This window comes from Zootoca vivipara, chromosome 7, assembly GCF_965207765.1.
Source record: "Zootoca vivipara chromosome 7, rZooViv2.hap1.1, whole genome shotgun sequence".
Classification (NCBI taxonomy): domain Eukaryota; kingdom Metazoa; phylum Chordata; class Lepidosauria; order Squamata; family Lacertidae; genus Zootoca; species Zootoca vivipara.
Window position 1 is genome coordinate 14,754,979 of NC_142590.1, and position 16,172 is coordinate 14,771,150.

General features: G+C 41.4%; 1 protein-coding gene and 1 pseudogene across 2 annotated transcripts in view; one reads left to right on the plus strand and one right to left on the minus strand.

Annotated features, from left to right (window-relative positions):
- CFH (complement factor H) overlaps positions 1-16,172 on the plus strand; it is a 42,697-nt gene that overhangs the window by 12,464 nt on the left and 14,061 nt on the right. Inside the window, exons 5-16 of one of the 2 annotated variants that reach the window (XM_088673739.1) lie at positions 603-797; positions 2,823-2,993; positions 4,341-4,508; positions 5,233-5,433; positions 7,931-8,113; positions 8,632-8,808; positions 10,021-10,197; positions 11,200-11,373; positions 12,326-12,514; positions 13,129-13,308; positions 14,692-14,856; positions 15,812-15,982. In XM_088673739.1, coding sequence (XP_088529865.1) covers positions 603-797; positions 2,823-2,993; positions 4,341-4,508; positions 5,233-5,433; positions 7,931-8,113; positions 8,632-8,808; positions 10,021-10,197; positions 11,200-11,373; positions 12,326-12,514; positions 13,129-13,308; positions 14,692-14,856; positions 15,812-15,982 — 2,151 coding nt within the window. The remainder of the gene's footprint in view (positions 1-602; positions 798-2,822; positions 2,994-4,340; positions 4,509-5,232; positions 5,434-7,930; positions 8,114-8,631; positions 8,809-10,020; positions 10,198-11,199; positions 11,374-12,325; positions 12,515-13,128; positions 13,309-14,691; positions 14,857-15,811; positions 15,983-16,172) is intronic. The other variant, XM_088673740.1, reaches the window with a different exon arrangement.
- Positions 13,470-14,505, minus strand: LOC148684985 (uncharacterized; annotated as a pseudogene).

Consider the following 16,172-nt stretch of genomic DNA (forward strand, 5'->3'; position numbering starts at 1 on the left):
GCTGATATATCCAATGTTTGGGCTATAGATTGTATGTTATGGCCAATGGCAAAGATAAGAAAAACTGAACAGGAAATCTTGTGCGTATTAAATCCACACACAGCCAGGATTAATTTTGATAGATCTGCTGAAGGGATGGATGTCTCTCCCAACACAGTGGAAAGAGACAGATGGAGATAATCAGAAAATCATGGGGGAATTGCATTTTCTGCATTCCACTTCGATTGGTAAATAGTATACTTGAATGTCTTCTGTTGAGTACTGTTGTATCTTGAATCCCGAACGCCCTGGAACTCTCCCGAACACCACAAACCCGGAAGTGTTTGTTCCAGCTTGCAAACGTTCTTTTGGAATCTGAACATCTGGGGCTTCCAGGGCTACTGATTGGCTGCAGGAGCTTCGTGCAGCCAATCAGAAGCCGTGATTTGGTTTCTGAATGTTTTGGAAGTCGAATGGACTTCTGAAATGGATCCTTTTTGACTTCCAAGGTACGACTGTATTATGGTTGTAGTAATTATGCTACTCATTTTCTACTGTTTTTCTTGATCACCTTCAAAAAATATCTTGCTGAACTTGGCATGACATTGTTATTTGTTTTATAGTGATGAAGTGTTTCCCAGTAAAAGCACCAGAAAATGGAAGAATCCTTATGACTGGAATACAAGACTTAGACCAGGAATTTCTGTTTGGCCAGGTGTTACGATTTGAATGCTCCGAAAGTTTCAAAATCCAGGGATCCGAACAAATCTTTTGCACAGCTCATGGAAACTGGAGTGACAATGTACCAAGATGTGTAGGTTAGTTGGGAGGAGGGGATAAAATGAACAATCGAAAGCAGCAGAAGATATGTTAGAGCTCAGTGCTTAAAACCCCTTTTGCATGCTAAAAAGTATCACCAAAGGGTTTGTATAAAATAATAGGGCTGGTTCATTTAAAATTAGATCCATCAATTCCATACCCTCCAACATTTCTCTGATTAAAATAAGGATGTTCCGTTTCATAATGTTAATTTTACTATTTATACCCCACATATCTTATTGGGTTGCCCCAGACACTCTGGCAGCTTCCAACATATATAAAAACATAATAACATTTTAAAAACTATACAGGATTACCTAAAGATGGCTCAGGGGTCAGATAATTCCATACCCTCCAACATTTCTCTGATGAAAATAGGGACATCCTAAAGAAAAGTGGGACATTCCAGGATCAAATCAGAAACCAGGAGAGGTTCTCTAAATCAGGGACATCCCTGGAAAATAGGGTCTGCAGTTCCCCTTAGCCTTGCCTAACAAAATCAAAGATTTAATGAGTCTTTGAATTTATTGATGGTCTGTTAACATGTGTCCCTTATCACTTGTTATGTTCATGTGTACATGTGCCATTGATGGAAGCATGTCTTCCGATATTTGGGCATCAGAAGATGGTTCACATAACACAGGTCTTGAAAGACCTACATTAGCTCCCAGTACGTTTAAAAGCACAATTCAAAGTGTTGGTGTTGACCTTTAAAGCCCTAAATGGCCTCAGTCCAGTATACCTGAAGGAGCGTCTCCACCCCCCATCGTTCTGCCCGGACACTGAGATCCAGCGCCAAGGGCCTTTTGGCGGTTCCCTCACTGCGAGAACCCAAGTTACGGAGAACCAGGCAGAGGGCCTTCTCAGTAGCGGCACCTGCCCTGTGGAACACCCTCCCACCAGATGTCAAAGAGAACAACTACTACCAGACTTTTAGAAGACATCTGAATGGAGCCCTGTTTAGGGAAGCTTTTAATGTTTGATGGACTACTGTATTTTAACATTTTGTTGGAAGCCTTCCAGAATGGCTGGGGAAACCCAGCCAGATGGGTGGGGCATAAATAATAATATTATTATTATTCTGCTTGAGCACATCGTTCTCAGCCATTGGTGCTGAGTGAAAAAGTAAGAGGTGAGTATTTTGTGCAAATTGAATAGAGTACTTCTGCCATCCAGAATTTCATGTTCAAACCTGGGTATGGGGCAACCAGCCTTTTCAGATGCCAGCTTGTAGAGACAGTGTTTTTGGAAAGGCTATTTTTGTTCTCACCAGGGCTAATGAATGGCCACAGACTGGATTGTGGCCATGCAGAGAAGCAATCCAGTGTAGCGCAAGGCATTTTCACGCATCCAGAATCCTTAGGCAACGAGGGCAAGCACAATTCCAGCAAGGGAGGAGAGGCAAGGTCGCCATGGCTCACTTCCTTTGTTGTGCTTCTATGACATAGGCATTCACTTTTAGAGTAAACGAGTCAAGATGCTCAAGGGAAATGTTCAGGATGCTAGGGAGGCAGTAACCCTTGTTGCAGTGGCTGGTAGGGGAGCACTGCTCTCTTGGCAACACTGCCAGTTAGAAAAAGGGGAAGGTCAAGGCAATGAGGAGTTCAGCACAGTGCAGTGGCAGGTGTGCTGGACTGACACTGCCACAGCACCTGTGTCACAGCTCCCCACTACCTTGCCTCCCACTCTTGGCAGCTGGCAGCAATGTACAACATTGGGAAGCCCAGGTGCACAATGTCAAACCGCCCACACCATCCTGACACCCACAACTGACACCTAGGAAACATATGGAAGCTGTTGAGAATATTTTATGTCGCTGAACTTGAATCTAGTTCATTCCTGAATGAGAATTATGACTTCAGTTCTGCATTTATCCTGCTCTCGTGCATGATTACGTGACTCCTTCTGAGTTCTGGCACCTTAGAAATGGGAATACTGTACAGTTCATTGAAGAAACTTTTTAGAAAGATTGCGTTACATTTCTCGTGTCCTAATATGGAAAATTTGTTTCTATTTTACAATAGAAATTACTTGCCAAGAAGAAAACATTGATCATGGATATATATTAAACCCAAAGAGACTCTACAAAGAGGGGGACCGAGTGCACTTCTCATGTAATAATGGGTACAAGCATGCTGAGAGATCGGACGCTACATGCACTCGGAATGGGTGGAGTTCAAGACTTGCATGCATAGGTTTGTATGTTTCCAGTTCCTAGAGCTGTCGTCGTTTCGGTGTAATCCTGTGCATGCTTACTTTGAAGTAAGCCCACTCTGTTGCACAGATCTCTCAGGGAATTGTGCACAAGGTTGCAATTATAGTCAAGTGGATTAGATTAGATGATTTAAAATAAATCAGAACGTTGTCCTTGGTGAATTGGGACAATGATTTTTACACCTTTAAAACGATGCCATTTTGTGTTTTATACCGGTATTTATTTACTCATCGCTCACATCTCGCATATAGGAGGGAATGCTCCTTCTGCAGTGGTGTCCGGAAAGGCACCTATTATCATTATCATTATCATTATCATTATACTGCCCTATATCCAGAGATTTCAGGGCGGTTCACAAAAAAGATCTATGGCAGCAGAAAGGGAAGAGAGGAGGATCTAGAATGGCCATGGCATGTTGCTGCACTGTGCTTATATTATTTTAAAGGGAATAATACTTCAATGATCCAAGAACAGAATACGTGTGCTTTTGTTCCTTTTCAACTGGTGGCTATGGTCATAGGAGCAAAGGAAGCTGACTTATTCCCATCTAGCTCAGTCTGGCTCTACATGGTTTCAAGACAGGAGTCTGTCCCAGCCTGCTCTTCAGACGCTGCCTGGGACTTTTGCATGAGCTTTGACCCCTCCCTGATTCAGACACTGACTGATTTAAAAATACATATTGTTAATCAAGTAAGTTTTCTTTAGCAAGTTCCACTGATTCTGGTTTTACAATCTTTTGCTAAGATGTTTAGATGTTAATTTTAATCTGTTCTTATTCTACTGTTATTTTACCTTTTTGAATGTTTAAAATTATTATTGTTATTATTTTTTACTTTCTTTTTTGTAAATGCATTTGGGTTTTTCAAATTAAATTTTACAATAACATATCAACATACAATATAGAAACAAGATTCCACAGAATCTCCTGGACTTCCCTCATCTGCTTTGTGGGTCCTATTGTTAGTCCTTTCCTCGTGTATCTTTTATAATAATCCAAACCTGTTGTATCTCCATTATGTCCAAAATTCACCATTAAACTACAAGTGTTATTCCAACCTGACTAACGATTCCAGTTGTTTCTAATGTTTTTTTTAAAATAGATTATAAGTTTCCCCCATTCCTTATTAAGACTTTGGTCTTTAAAAATATTGCTTTTCTATCTTATTGAAAAATGTATTAATATTTCATAAACTGCTTTAAAGTTTGTTTGTTTTTAACAAATAATAAATACATTCTCATACAAATGTACTGAATTATATCTAGCCAGGGAAAGAGTTTGTTGCTTGATCTGTTGCTGACCGAGTGTCCTCCTTGTATTCCTCCATAGAGATTGTATGCTCCCCACCGCAAGTAGAAAATGGCAACTTCCAGCCTGAGCAGAATCAGTATGAATTTCAAGACACAATCGAAACACGGTGTCAGCCTGGGTATCAGATCCGCCAAGCCACTTCCACGTGTACAGAGACGGGGTGGTCTCCTCCTCCGATATGTGTTCGTAAGTAGCTTTCTCTTTGCAGTTTCAAAACATGAACAACTAGCATTCAATGCATCCGACTTTGTAGTTTATGAATTATATGCCCATCATGATGACAGTTGAGGTGTGTGTGCAGGGAGAGCCATGAACCTCTACCTATTGCTGTATTACTGGAGGTGAGGGGCTGTGCATGGAGGCACATGGGGTCCCTTGGATGGAGGCTGGGTTATTCACAGTCGGAGTTAGGGCTCAGATTTTTGCCCACTGAAATGTTGTTCCCAAGTACAATGTTTTATTGCTGTCATTCTCAGATATATGGGAGGAAAATAGAGATGCAGACACATCCAACTGAATGTCTGCATAGGCTTGAGCTTTTTTGCAAAGATTTGATTCCAATGCTTGCTAAAATATCAGAGTACCCTATGTCCTTGTTCTAAGGACCAAAACCTTATCTTTGGGCTGGAGAAGACAGTGGTCTTCAAGCCCCAGCAAGCTGTCTTTTCCCAGCTCTGACTGTTCCTGGCAGCAAATGTGGGTCTGGGGACCACCTGCATCTTCTGCCACAGTCATCTATTTCTGTTTTCATACACAGACCAAAGAGGGAAACCCAGGTAATATTCAGATACTGATACACTTGAGCCAAATGTGCAACCTCCATTAAACCAGCCAGCACAAGGAAAAAAAGCAAGTGGAACAACCTGATTTATTTATGTTTGGCTTAACCTGTTTCTCATCTTCTCCAAAGCAAAGAACTGTGACTATATTCGGATTGAGAATGGACAACTATCTGATTCCTATGAAGACTGGAAAGACTACTATTTTCCAAGAAGGGTGGGACAAACAGTTGACTATCGTTGCCGTGATGGTTTTCTACCAAGGAATAAAGAAACATGGCATAGAATTTCATGCACCAAATTTGGCTGGAATCCAGAACCAAAATGCTTCAGTAAGTTTACATTTTCCTTGCATTCTCAAATTTGATCAGAAATGGAAACGACCATGTGCAAATGCAAAATATGCCTATTCCGAAAGATGTGGAAGGAAAATGTGTAACGTGGTCAAACAGTGAGTAATCAGAGTGGAAAACTTTAAAATATAAAATGAAAATGTCTTCATATGGCACCAAAAATATAATAAGCTGAGTACCAGGCTGACCCATTTGGTAGTGGCAATTGTGTTCCATAAGTGGGGGGTGGGCTGATGGAAAGGCTTTCTCTGTGATCACCACCCCCTGATATCAGTGGAAGACCTTGGCATTTGTGCAGGTGACTATGGACACAGGGGTGAGTTGAATCATCTTAATCTCTTGTTCTTGTCAACTCCTTTGACAGTCCCTTCTGTCAAATTCCTGTGTAATATTTTAAGACAAAATCCTAAAAATACGCATAATCTTGAAGTATAAAAAATAAGTTATAATGGTATTTGAAGGGGTTCCATGGTACACTTTTACCTTTAACAAAAAAATCTAACTGCTCAAGTTTGGTGTAATAAGCACCTGGCGGCCATAGTGCTTTATGATGTGACCTCTCTTCCTGGGTAATTGTATGGAGAAAAAAAATGGCTGCCCTATGGAAACGCCTCTCTTTTTCTCTGTACCAAAAAGTCACACATCACAATGCCTCCCCCCTTCTGGGGGCCTCTAGTTAGTGATGGGCAAGTCTGTTAGTTTTAGTTGCTTTGGTTTTCTATTTTTTCCGATGTTAAATTCATTTCTCTACATTTCCACATCAGTTTGTTGGTGTGTGTGTGTGTGTGTGTGTGTGTGTGTGTGTGTGTGTGTGTAGTGACAAATTGTCAGCAAATGTTGGCTAATATGTATGGAAGTTGGCCTAACGCAGCGTTTCTCAACCACTGTTCCGTGGCACACTAGTGTGCCACGAGACGCTGGCTGGTGTGCCGCGACGTGCGGTGACGAGAAGGGCGATTTGCTTTGTCACATGCCTGGCGGCCGCCAATAAACAGCACTAACCCGCCGGAAAGCAATATTTCTCCTCCTCTTTCCCAAAGCTCAGTGCAAACGAGCCTGGCGGCCGCCAATACACATCACTGACCTGCCGGAAAGCAATATTTGGCAAGTGTTTATTACAGTCATAATTATAATATAGGGTGGCACAGAGTTAATTTTTTAAACTTTTTTAATGGTGGTGTGCCTCGTGATTTTTTTCACGCAACAAGTGTGCCGTGGCCCAAAAAAGGTTGAGAAACACTGGCCTAACGTACACATTTTTGCAAAGCCATTTCCCCCTACATAATGCATTTTTGTATGCAATTTTCCAAATATGTATGTATTTTAATCCACACAGTACCCTAGCATATACACATCAGTTGGCCAGAGAACTGCATTGCAAAATTCAGAGCACTGAGAATTTCAAAGGATGTCTGTGTTTTGATTTCTGTATTGTTTTGCAAAGGTAAATAACATTCACGTTCAAATACAGATTCATCTTCAGTTATAAATCGGATCAATTCATATTTAAGCAGCTATTAAAGGTTGTTAAAAAGAGAAAAAAGTGGTGACACACTGTGACTCCTAAATATTCTTTCAACACATGAAGGGGTACATATAAGGCCTATTTTATGAATCACATTGCGTGTCTATGTCAGGAGTATGGGCAGGAGTCAGGCTCTGGGGCCTGTAGTGCTTTGCAGGACTGGGGCCTGCCTCAGCTTGTGCTGGAGAGGCAAGGAGTAGTCACCCAGGTGAGGCCACTTGAGATCTCACTGCACCTGGTGGCAGGAGCTGGGAGGGATAAAAGCCCAGCATTTCCCTTCAGCTCTTTGCCACAGCAACGCTATCCCTGCCTGGTTGCATCTGGCCTCTTGCTCCTTGCTCCTTGGACCCTTGCCTTGCCGACGTCTTGATCCTTGCTCCGTGGACCCTTGCCTTGCCGACGACTTGATCCTTGCTCCGTGGACCCTTGCCTTGCCGACGTCTCGATCCTTCGCCTTGCTTCTTGTTCCTTGATCCTTCGCCTTGCTTCTTGTTCCTTGAGCCTATGTCTTGATCCTTGTTCCTTGAGCCTTCGCCTTGCTCCTTGACCCTTGGACCTTCGCCTTGCTCCTTGACCCTTGGACCTTTGCCTTGCTTCTTGTTCCTTGAGCCTTTGCCTTGCTCCTTGACCCTTGGACCTTCGCCTTGCTTCTTGCTCCTTGGACCTTCGTCTCTACCTTGCTCCTTGACCCTGCAACTGCCTGCTGCTGGACCCTCAGCCCTGCACCTGTTCCTGCTTCTACACCACCATCTTGCCTCTGGTCCTGACGCCCGCCGACCGGACCGTGACAGTCTATTTTCTACATCTATATGTTGCAAAAGGATATAGGAAAACATTAAACCAAGTCTCTTGAGTAATGCACCATCTATCTTGAAAGTAACATTTCAATTGCCAAAATATATGTCAATCAATGATGTAACCTATTTATCATCATTATTATTTTGCTTTTAGAAAAATGTGATATTCCTAGACTACTTGCACATGGTACATTCAATGCCCATACTTGGCAGAAGTTCATAGAAGGTGATGAAACTTCGTATTCTTGTGAGGATGGATATGTTCCTGCAAATCAACAAGCTAAGGCCGTGTGCACCAAAAACGGCTGGTCACCTGCTCCACGTTGTAACATAAGAAGTAAGTGTTATTTATGGGATCCAATTTGACAATATGGAACCTGAGGACCTGGACCCTGCCCTCTCCTGCTGTGAACAGTCAGTATGTTATATTATTTTCTTGGACTTCTCACAGTTATAGGAAAGCTTAAGGATGTGCATGTATGCAAATCCCTTGTTGATTTGCAATGAGTAGCAGAGGAAAAGAGGCCTTTGCAGCACCTACCACTTCTGAACATCTCCTCTTCACTGGGTGAAGCAATCTCAAGCACTCTGGGTATTCACCACAGGTGTGGTAGATGGAGCTGAACTTGGGAGAACGAGTTTAATATTTGTACTCAGAGGGTGGCACTTCTGTCAGGTGGGGAATGAACCTTAAAGCCTCCCTAAAGCCTGAGCTACATAACTTAATCAGACCAGATGTCAGTTGAGCAATTCATGAAACATTGTTGTGGACTTCACAAGAAGCTGATTTTTAGCTAACAAAGCCCACCATAATTTGTGGGTCCATGCATCTAATATCTTCTTTTTCCTCAATAGAAACCTGTGGACGCAAGGAACCACCAAACGGCTTTTTCACTGAAAGAAGAAACCGGTATAATTTGAATGACAAAATATCTTATCGCTGTCAGCCTGGCTTCACAACTCCACAAGGACTCGAAACGGGAGATATACAATGCCAGGAAGAAGGGTGGAAGCCTGAACCAAAGTGTATAAGTAAGCAGTTTAAAGACTCATGTATTTTGGATGAAAAATGGGTTGATTTAGACCACACATTGGAAAAGTCATTAACTTAAGCTTAAAAAGCAGTCTGCTCTGATAACCATGTGCAACTTGTCTAAACTCTACACAATATGGACTTCTTCTGTCTGTTTCCTCCATCCTCTTTCAGTGCTAGTAACTTCAAAAGCAAAATATTGAGGAATGTATTACAGCAGGAGACTCAAACTAACAACAAGAAGTTGTTTTCTTGCCAGTAAATTGATCAGAGACAAAGTTCTAGGTGTCACTGATGAAATGCAAACTGGCAAATCCACTCGAGTCGTCAAAGAACTCAAATGTGAAATTACTGTCCATTTAGCTAAAATATGTAACTTGTCCCTCAAATTAGCCTTCATAACTGAGGTCTGGAAAATAGCCAATATATCACCAGTTTTTAAAACGGGATCCAGGGAGAGCCTGGAAGTTACAGTTGCTTAATTTCTATTCTGCTTGCTTAATGCCTGTTCGGGGGGAATTTGTGGAAAGTATTGTGAAAAATAAAATAACCCACCATATCGAAAAAGAAATCTTCCTGAAGTAGAGAGAGCCTGACTGCTGTAAGGGCAAATCCTGTCTCACTCACCTAGTAGAGTTCTTTGAGTGTGTTAGCAGGCATATATGAATGGTGATGATCTGGTTGACCCTGTGTACTTGGACTTTCAAAAAGCTTTTGACAAGGTAGTTCACCAAAGACTCCTAAATAAGCTTAGCAGTCATGAAATAAGAGGTGAAGGCCATTTATGAACCAGGAATTGGTTAACCAGAAGGAAGCAAGAAATAGACAGTTCTCCGAATGAAGGGATTCAGAAAGTGAAGTCCCCAAGAATCAGTAATGGGACCTGTTCCTTTTACCTAGCTCATAGACGATCTAGAGTTAGAGGTGAGCAGTGAAATGGCCAAGGAAGCTGATGATACTAATTTTTTCATGGCCATTGTAACAAAGAGACGGTGAAGAGCTCCAAAAGGGACTCTCCAAACTGAGTGAATGGGTGGTATAATAGCAAAGGCAATTCAATTTAAACAACTGTAAAGTGATGCATATTGGGGCAAAAATAATATCTTAATTTCACATGTATGTTAATGGAGTCTGAACTAGCGAGATTTTAGAGCATGCAAACTGATACTATAAAACCAATCATAAATAAAATTCATTCTTTATTTCCTCAGAGACATGCCAAGTACCAACTCAAAATAATGAAATCTTTAACACAAATCAATCAGTTTTCTTGTTTGAAGAAATACTTCACTACAAATGTAAAGATGGGTTCGAAACCATTCAAAAGGCCACAGGTGACCATGTAGTATGCACAGAGAATGGATGGAGTTCGAAGCCTGAATGTCTACGTAAGTTATAAAATATCATTGTTTAATTATATAACACAACTCTTACCCATCACACAAGGTTTGTTTCATTGATGTTTTCTATGTGGTTATATATATGGCCACTAGCTTATAATCTTTCAGAAGCAAGGCCTCCAATTATCCTAGATATACACTTTAGGATTATCTAGTATGTCATAACCAACAATACTCTGGATTCTCTTCAGATATTGCTATAACCAGCAATATCCTTTGTTTTCTTCAATAATTTTCTCCCAGTGGTTCCTAATGATTTCACATAACTAAACTACCTCAAGTTGGCATGCATCACTGACCTAACACTTCCATTAATAATGATCAGTAAGAATATATATATTCACCTCAGATGTAATAAAGTAAGATATGAAGCTGGAATTTTAGCAATCTGATTCTGTAGATGAAATTGCTACATATAGGAGTTAGGCAACTTGCTCTGTGTTTAACAAAGTGTTTGGCCTGCTCAGAGTTCGTAGAAAACATCTGAGAATAAAATTCCCGACCTGAAGCACCTTTTTGCAGTGGTTCCCCCATCCAGGCAGACTGATAAGAATCCTTCACCTGGAATGTAAAGGAATTCGATGAAGTAGAGAAAACAACAGGAAAGCAAAAAGTTAATGGAATATATCCAAGCCCAGGTTGCTCAAAGAATTTACACCTTCTTCCAGATTAAGAGTAGCACCAGCAACTCATCTGAGTGTGCCAGATGATGTTGTGAGAAAATAGAATTTGACTTCTTCTAGAGAGATTTTCAGGCATGGAAATTTTGAAGGTATGAGGAAGATGGACTCACCCAATAGCTGAGAGACATGGCATGCTGTCTTGTTAAAGATTTATCGGTCTCCCCTCCTAGGGCGTCAGAGGTTATGCAAGCCTGCAATAAGTTTGATGAACATTTGCAAACATTTTGATCAGCTGGTTAATTTCAGGCATGTTTGTTTTGAAATGCACGTAATTATATTCAATCTCTTTGCTCAACATTTCCTTTAGCAATACATTGTGATGGTTTCCTTCTGGAGAATGGGATACTTGGCCCTAGAAAAAACCAGTATCAGCACAGAGACGTGGTGAAATTGTCCTGCCGCGGAGGCTACACAAGAGTTGGGCCTGACTCTGCCCAGTGTTATCATTTTGGATGGTCTCCACAGCCCCCAACGTGTAAAGGTATGCATTTTTTCCCCCATAGCTTATACAAAAAGTAAATATCAGTGTGCTTGTTACTCTTAAAAAATTTCCTGGCATCCTTTTTAAATAATGTTTCTCCCAAGCCTTACTGGGGAATATTTCACTGGCTAGTGCATAGATAAATGTTTTTTGTTTAGTATTGTGTGGTCAATGGAATATGGAAAGGAGTTAAGCCGATGGCGCTGTCGTCTCAACCACTAAACCTCTTGGGCTTGCCAATTGGAAGGTCGAATCCGCATGATGGGGTGAGCAAATTAATTGCTGGAGTTTGGATTACATATAAATAAAGGCAGCTCCATGCATAGGAATGGAGGGAGAATATGATTTAAACAGATTTATGCAGGGAATTTGCTGGTTTCAACCTGATTGAGATTTGCTCGCATTGCACTGCCTATTGCATCGACCAGCCAGTTACGTCCAAGCTGTCTCTGCATTGCTGAATTTTGAAAGAAAAAGAAAATGCCTGAAATGAAATGAAACACAAAATTATATGGGAAAATATGGGATGTTATACACGCAATATACCCCATTATATAGTCCCATTTGATACAGGTAAATTTCATTATATGCAGGGGTTTCCTTTCTACCATGTGTAAGCAAAATTATGTAAAGCAGGAGTAGCCCCCAGAATGGCCATGTGTGAGCATCCCTAACTGTCTGTAGCCGGGGGGCTCATTCAGCAACATGGCAACCATTTCTCCCTGGCTTCCTCTATGCAGTTGTTGGTAATGGGTGAAACTAGGAGCTGATTGCCTGAGTCTTTCCCACATAAATGGCACCATCCATTCCACACAACTGGCTGGAACTCAGCGATGGAATGATGCTGGAAATCCAACATCATTTCATAATTATGAAAATTCTATATGGAATTATGTGCTGTCCAGACTTATTTTGAGTTAACAGATACAAGATTGGAGTGATGCTCTCTTAGTTTCAGCAGAAGTCAATCCTTGTCAGCCACCCGCCGGCATTTCAGATGGCACTACTAGTGGAGACCTTAAGGAAAAATATGAACATGGAGAAAAGGTGGAATACAAGTGTAATTTCGGATTTGCAATGACTGGATCGAAGTTGATTGAGTGTTTGGATGGACAGTGGACATCTTTACCACTCTGCAAAGGTAAATTACAGGTGCAACCAAGCCATGTTCACAGGGCGAATGTTATGTGCAGATAAAGCTGTTTTTGTTAACTCAGCAAAGTCCACCATGTGCATATATTCGACTAGGATCTCATTTCTATTTACATGCTGGAATTTTCTGTCCCAGAAGTTTCCCAGGTTGCAGGAGAAGAAAAGAGTCTACCTAAGGGAAAGTGGAGCGTAACATTTGATGTCTCCATATGAAGCAGAATCAGACCATCTTAAGTGTCTTCATTCTTTGCTTTATCATTGAAATGCTATGTTTAAACTGAAGCTCCCAAATGTGGTATAAAAGAATCCATTTCTAAATTCCAGTCTTATGTTTCCAGTGCTGGGGACTGGAAATAAGATCAAAACTGAACAGAGAAAAATGACAACAAATCAATGCTCAGTTATTAAGAATGAAGTTAAAATCATACAAAGCCATAATAATATCAAAGTCTGCCTCTTCGTTCTACTTCTGCAATACATATCTGGCGTGTAGGAGAGGCTGAAGAGAATGAGCAGCCAAAACAACTGGGGGCTGAGATTATAGGTTTAAGAAAATTAAGAACTCACATTTTGTTTCACATCATTTCCTTCTGTTTTCAACAGAGGAACCCAGAACTTGCGAAGCACCTTCAAGTATTAGAAATGGAGGCCCTGTCAGTGTTGACTCAGATAGATATCTGCATGGTGAAACTGTGGCATATGAATGTAATGAAAGTTTTTCCATTGTTGGAACTAAAGAAGCTGTGTGTCTGCATGGACAGTGGGAGTTACCATTATGTGTTGGTAAGCTATTATTATTGTTTATTGTATTATATACCGCTCTATATCCAGGGGTCTCAGGGTGGTTCACAGAATAAAATCAAGTTATAAAACCACAAAATACACGATAAAAATATAAACAACAACCCAATAGTGCCCCTCCCCAAAAAATTTTTAAAAAGGGCATAGGATGCAAATCAGATCAACCAAAGGCCTGGTTAAAAAGCAACGTTTTTGTCTGGCGCCTTAACAGTGTATAATGAAGGTACCAGGCGAACTTCCCTGGGGAGAGGATTCCACAGACAGGGAGCCACTGCAGAGAAGGCCCATTCTCATGTCACCATCCTCCGGACCTTTTGAGGAGGCACACGAAGGAGGGCCTCAGAAGATGATCTCAGGGTCCGGGTAGATTCATAGAGAAAGAGGCGGCCATTGAAGTATTGAGGTCCTGAGCTGTTTAAGGCTTTATAGGTCAAAACCAGCACTTTGAATTGGGCCCGGAAACTAATTGGTAGCCAGTGCAGTCGGACCAGGATCAGTATAATATGCTCAAAAAGTCTTGCTCCAATGAGCAATCCAGCTGCTGAATTCTGCACTAGCTGAAGTTTCTGAACTGTCTTCAGAGGCAGCCCTACATATAACACATTGCAGTAATCTAACCTTGAGGTTACTAGAGCATAGACAACAGTAGTTAGGCTATCCCTGTCCAGATAGGGATGTAGCTGGGCCACCAGCCAAAGCTGATGGAAGGCACTCTGGGCCACCTGAGCCTTGACCGACAGCAAAGAATCCAGGAGTACCCCTGGAGCTACAAACCTGCTGCTTCAGAGGAAGTGTAACCCCATCAAGAGCAGGCGATCTCCCACCAATCCAGTCTAGGGAACCACCCACTAACAGTGCCTTATGTGGATTGCGCTTCAGTTTGTTGGCTCTCATCCAGTCCATTACCAAGGCAAGACACTGGTCCAGCACTTCCACTGCCTCACCTGCAGATGTAAAGGAGAAATAGAGCTGAGTGTCAAGCTGTACCATTACAAATAAATACAACTCATATTTATATAGACACTTACAAAATTTAATTGCCATTTATTAACATAAGCAATTATATGCTTGTGATCCATTGGATGGGGAATTTAGACTTACTGCCAGGAGACCTCTGCCACAGACATACTTTGTAGCCTTAATCAAGTCTGTCGCTACTTCTTCACCTCAGCTGCCGTATACAAAACAGCAATAATGATTTCTCCTCCAAAACTGCTAGAAGGATTGACTGCAATAAAGACTGAAAGGCGTATTGGAAAATAAATGTGCATGAAAAAATACCCGTGAGATTATCTAGTTGATTTACTCCATTTGATTGTGATTTGCTAACAAACAACTTTACTTGAACAATATTTGAATTGTTAGATGTTGCAGCAAAATGCACACGTCCACAGAATGCAGAGTTTGTACCAAATGCTCCTCTGGTGAAAAAGTTTAACCACAACGCCGTTGTAACCTACACCTGTGGTTCCAATCAGCATAAAACAAAATGTGTTAATGGAAAATGGTCACCTGAGCCAGAATGCACAGGTACAGTTTTGCATGCTACATACAAATGCATGGTTTCTCAACTTGAATGACAGATGTGGCCACTGGAAGCAAGAGTGGGACAGACCTTCCTGGGTAGACTAGACTCAGCTCCTTTGGAAAGATCACATAAAGCTTCCTTTAAGATTGCATGAATTCTGCATGCCTTGTGTACTTGGCTGGTGTGAGATCACGATATTAGTTTATCCACTTCAGGAGCAGAAGCATTGTTGGCACGTGGGAAAGGCAATCATTTGACCCAAGGACAGAACTAACAGCTTGCAAAGCCATCACTGCAGGCTGCTGGTTCTTGCAAACAGAGGCACAGAGTGCATTTCCCCTTCTGCATCCCTGTCTGAGAGCACCATCCCTGAAGGTCAACTCAACTTTGGTGCCCAGGATTCAGAAACACATAAAACTGGATTGGGTGGCCTATCTTGCTACTTTCTCAACAGTGACCTTCCGGTAGCTTTATAATAGGTGTAAAATCTGGGTCAAGGTCACATCTCACATTTAGGTTGCCAGAAAGAACCTTCTTGGTTTGATCTTATACACCACAAGAAGCATGCAAAGCTGGACTGAACCATACGCAGGTTAAAACACTGCAATAGAGGAAGGGTAGCATGCAAATATAAATTTCAGTAGCGGCAGCAACTCTCCCCACTTCTGTAGACAGACACCTCACCTGCACTGAGTTTTGGAGAGCCTGATAAGGCAACATGGGGATCTCACTGGAACTCAACTGAGAAGGTCTGCTGCTCTTGCAGGTTCTACCAGGCAGCTCTTTGGTTCAAGACCAATGCAACTAACTCATTGCAACACTGAATCCATTCAAGGGATAAGGAGGTTTGACTAGATGCTCACTTTCAATAGATTATTAAATGCTCTTCTCTTTCATAGTTTCCTTGCATAACTTCATATCATTGAATTCTAATGGATTTGTGTTTGTTTATTAAAGCATTATGTCCACCACCACCTCAGCTTCCCAATGCCATTGACATAACTGATACGAGAAACTATAAGAGTGGTGAGGAGATAAGCTTCAGGTGTCAGGAGAACTTCCTTCTTCAAGGGCCCAAAAAAATAAAATGTGACAATGGAAAGTGGCAAACCCCACCACGCTGTTTTGGTTAGTATGCTCTTCTTTTCATATTTCCCCTTTTTTTGTTTTCAAGAAGTCAGAGAATTGAGGGTGGTGGTGTGTGACTTATAAACTAAAGAAGCATAACTTTAAAAAAAGAAAGAAAAGAAACTAGAAAAATATAAAGGACAATGTGGCCTAAGAAAGGCAATTAATTCTCTCTCAAATTATTCTAAGG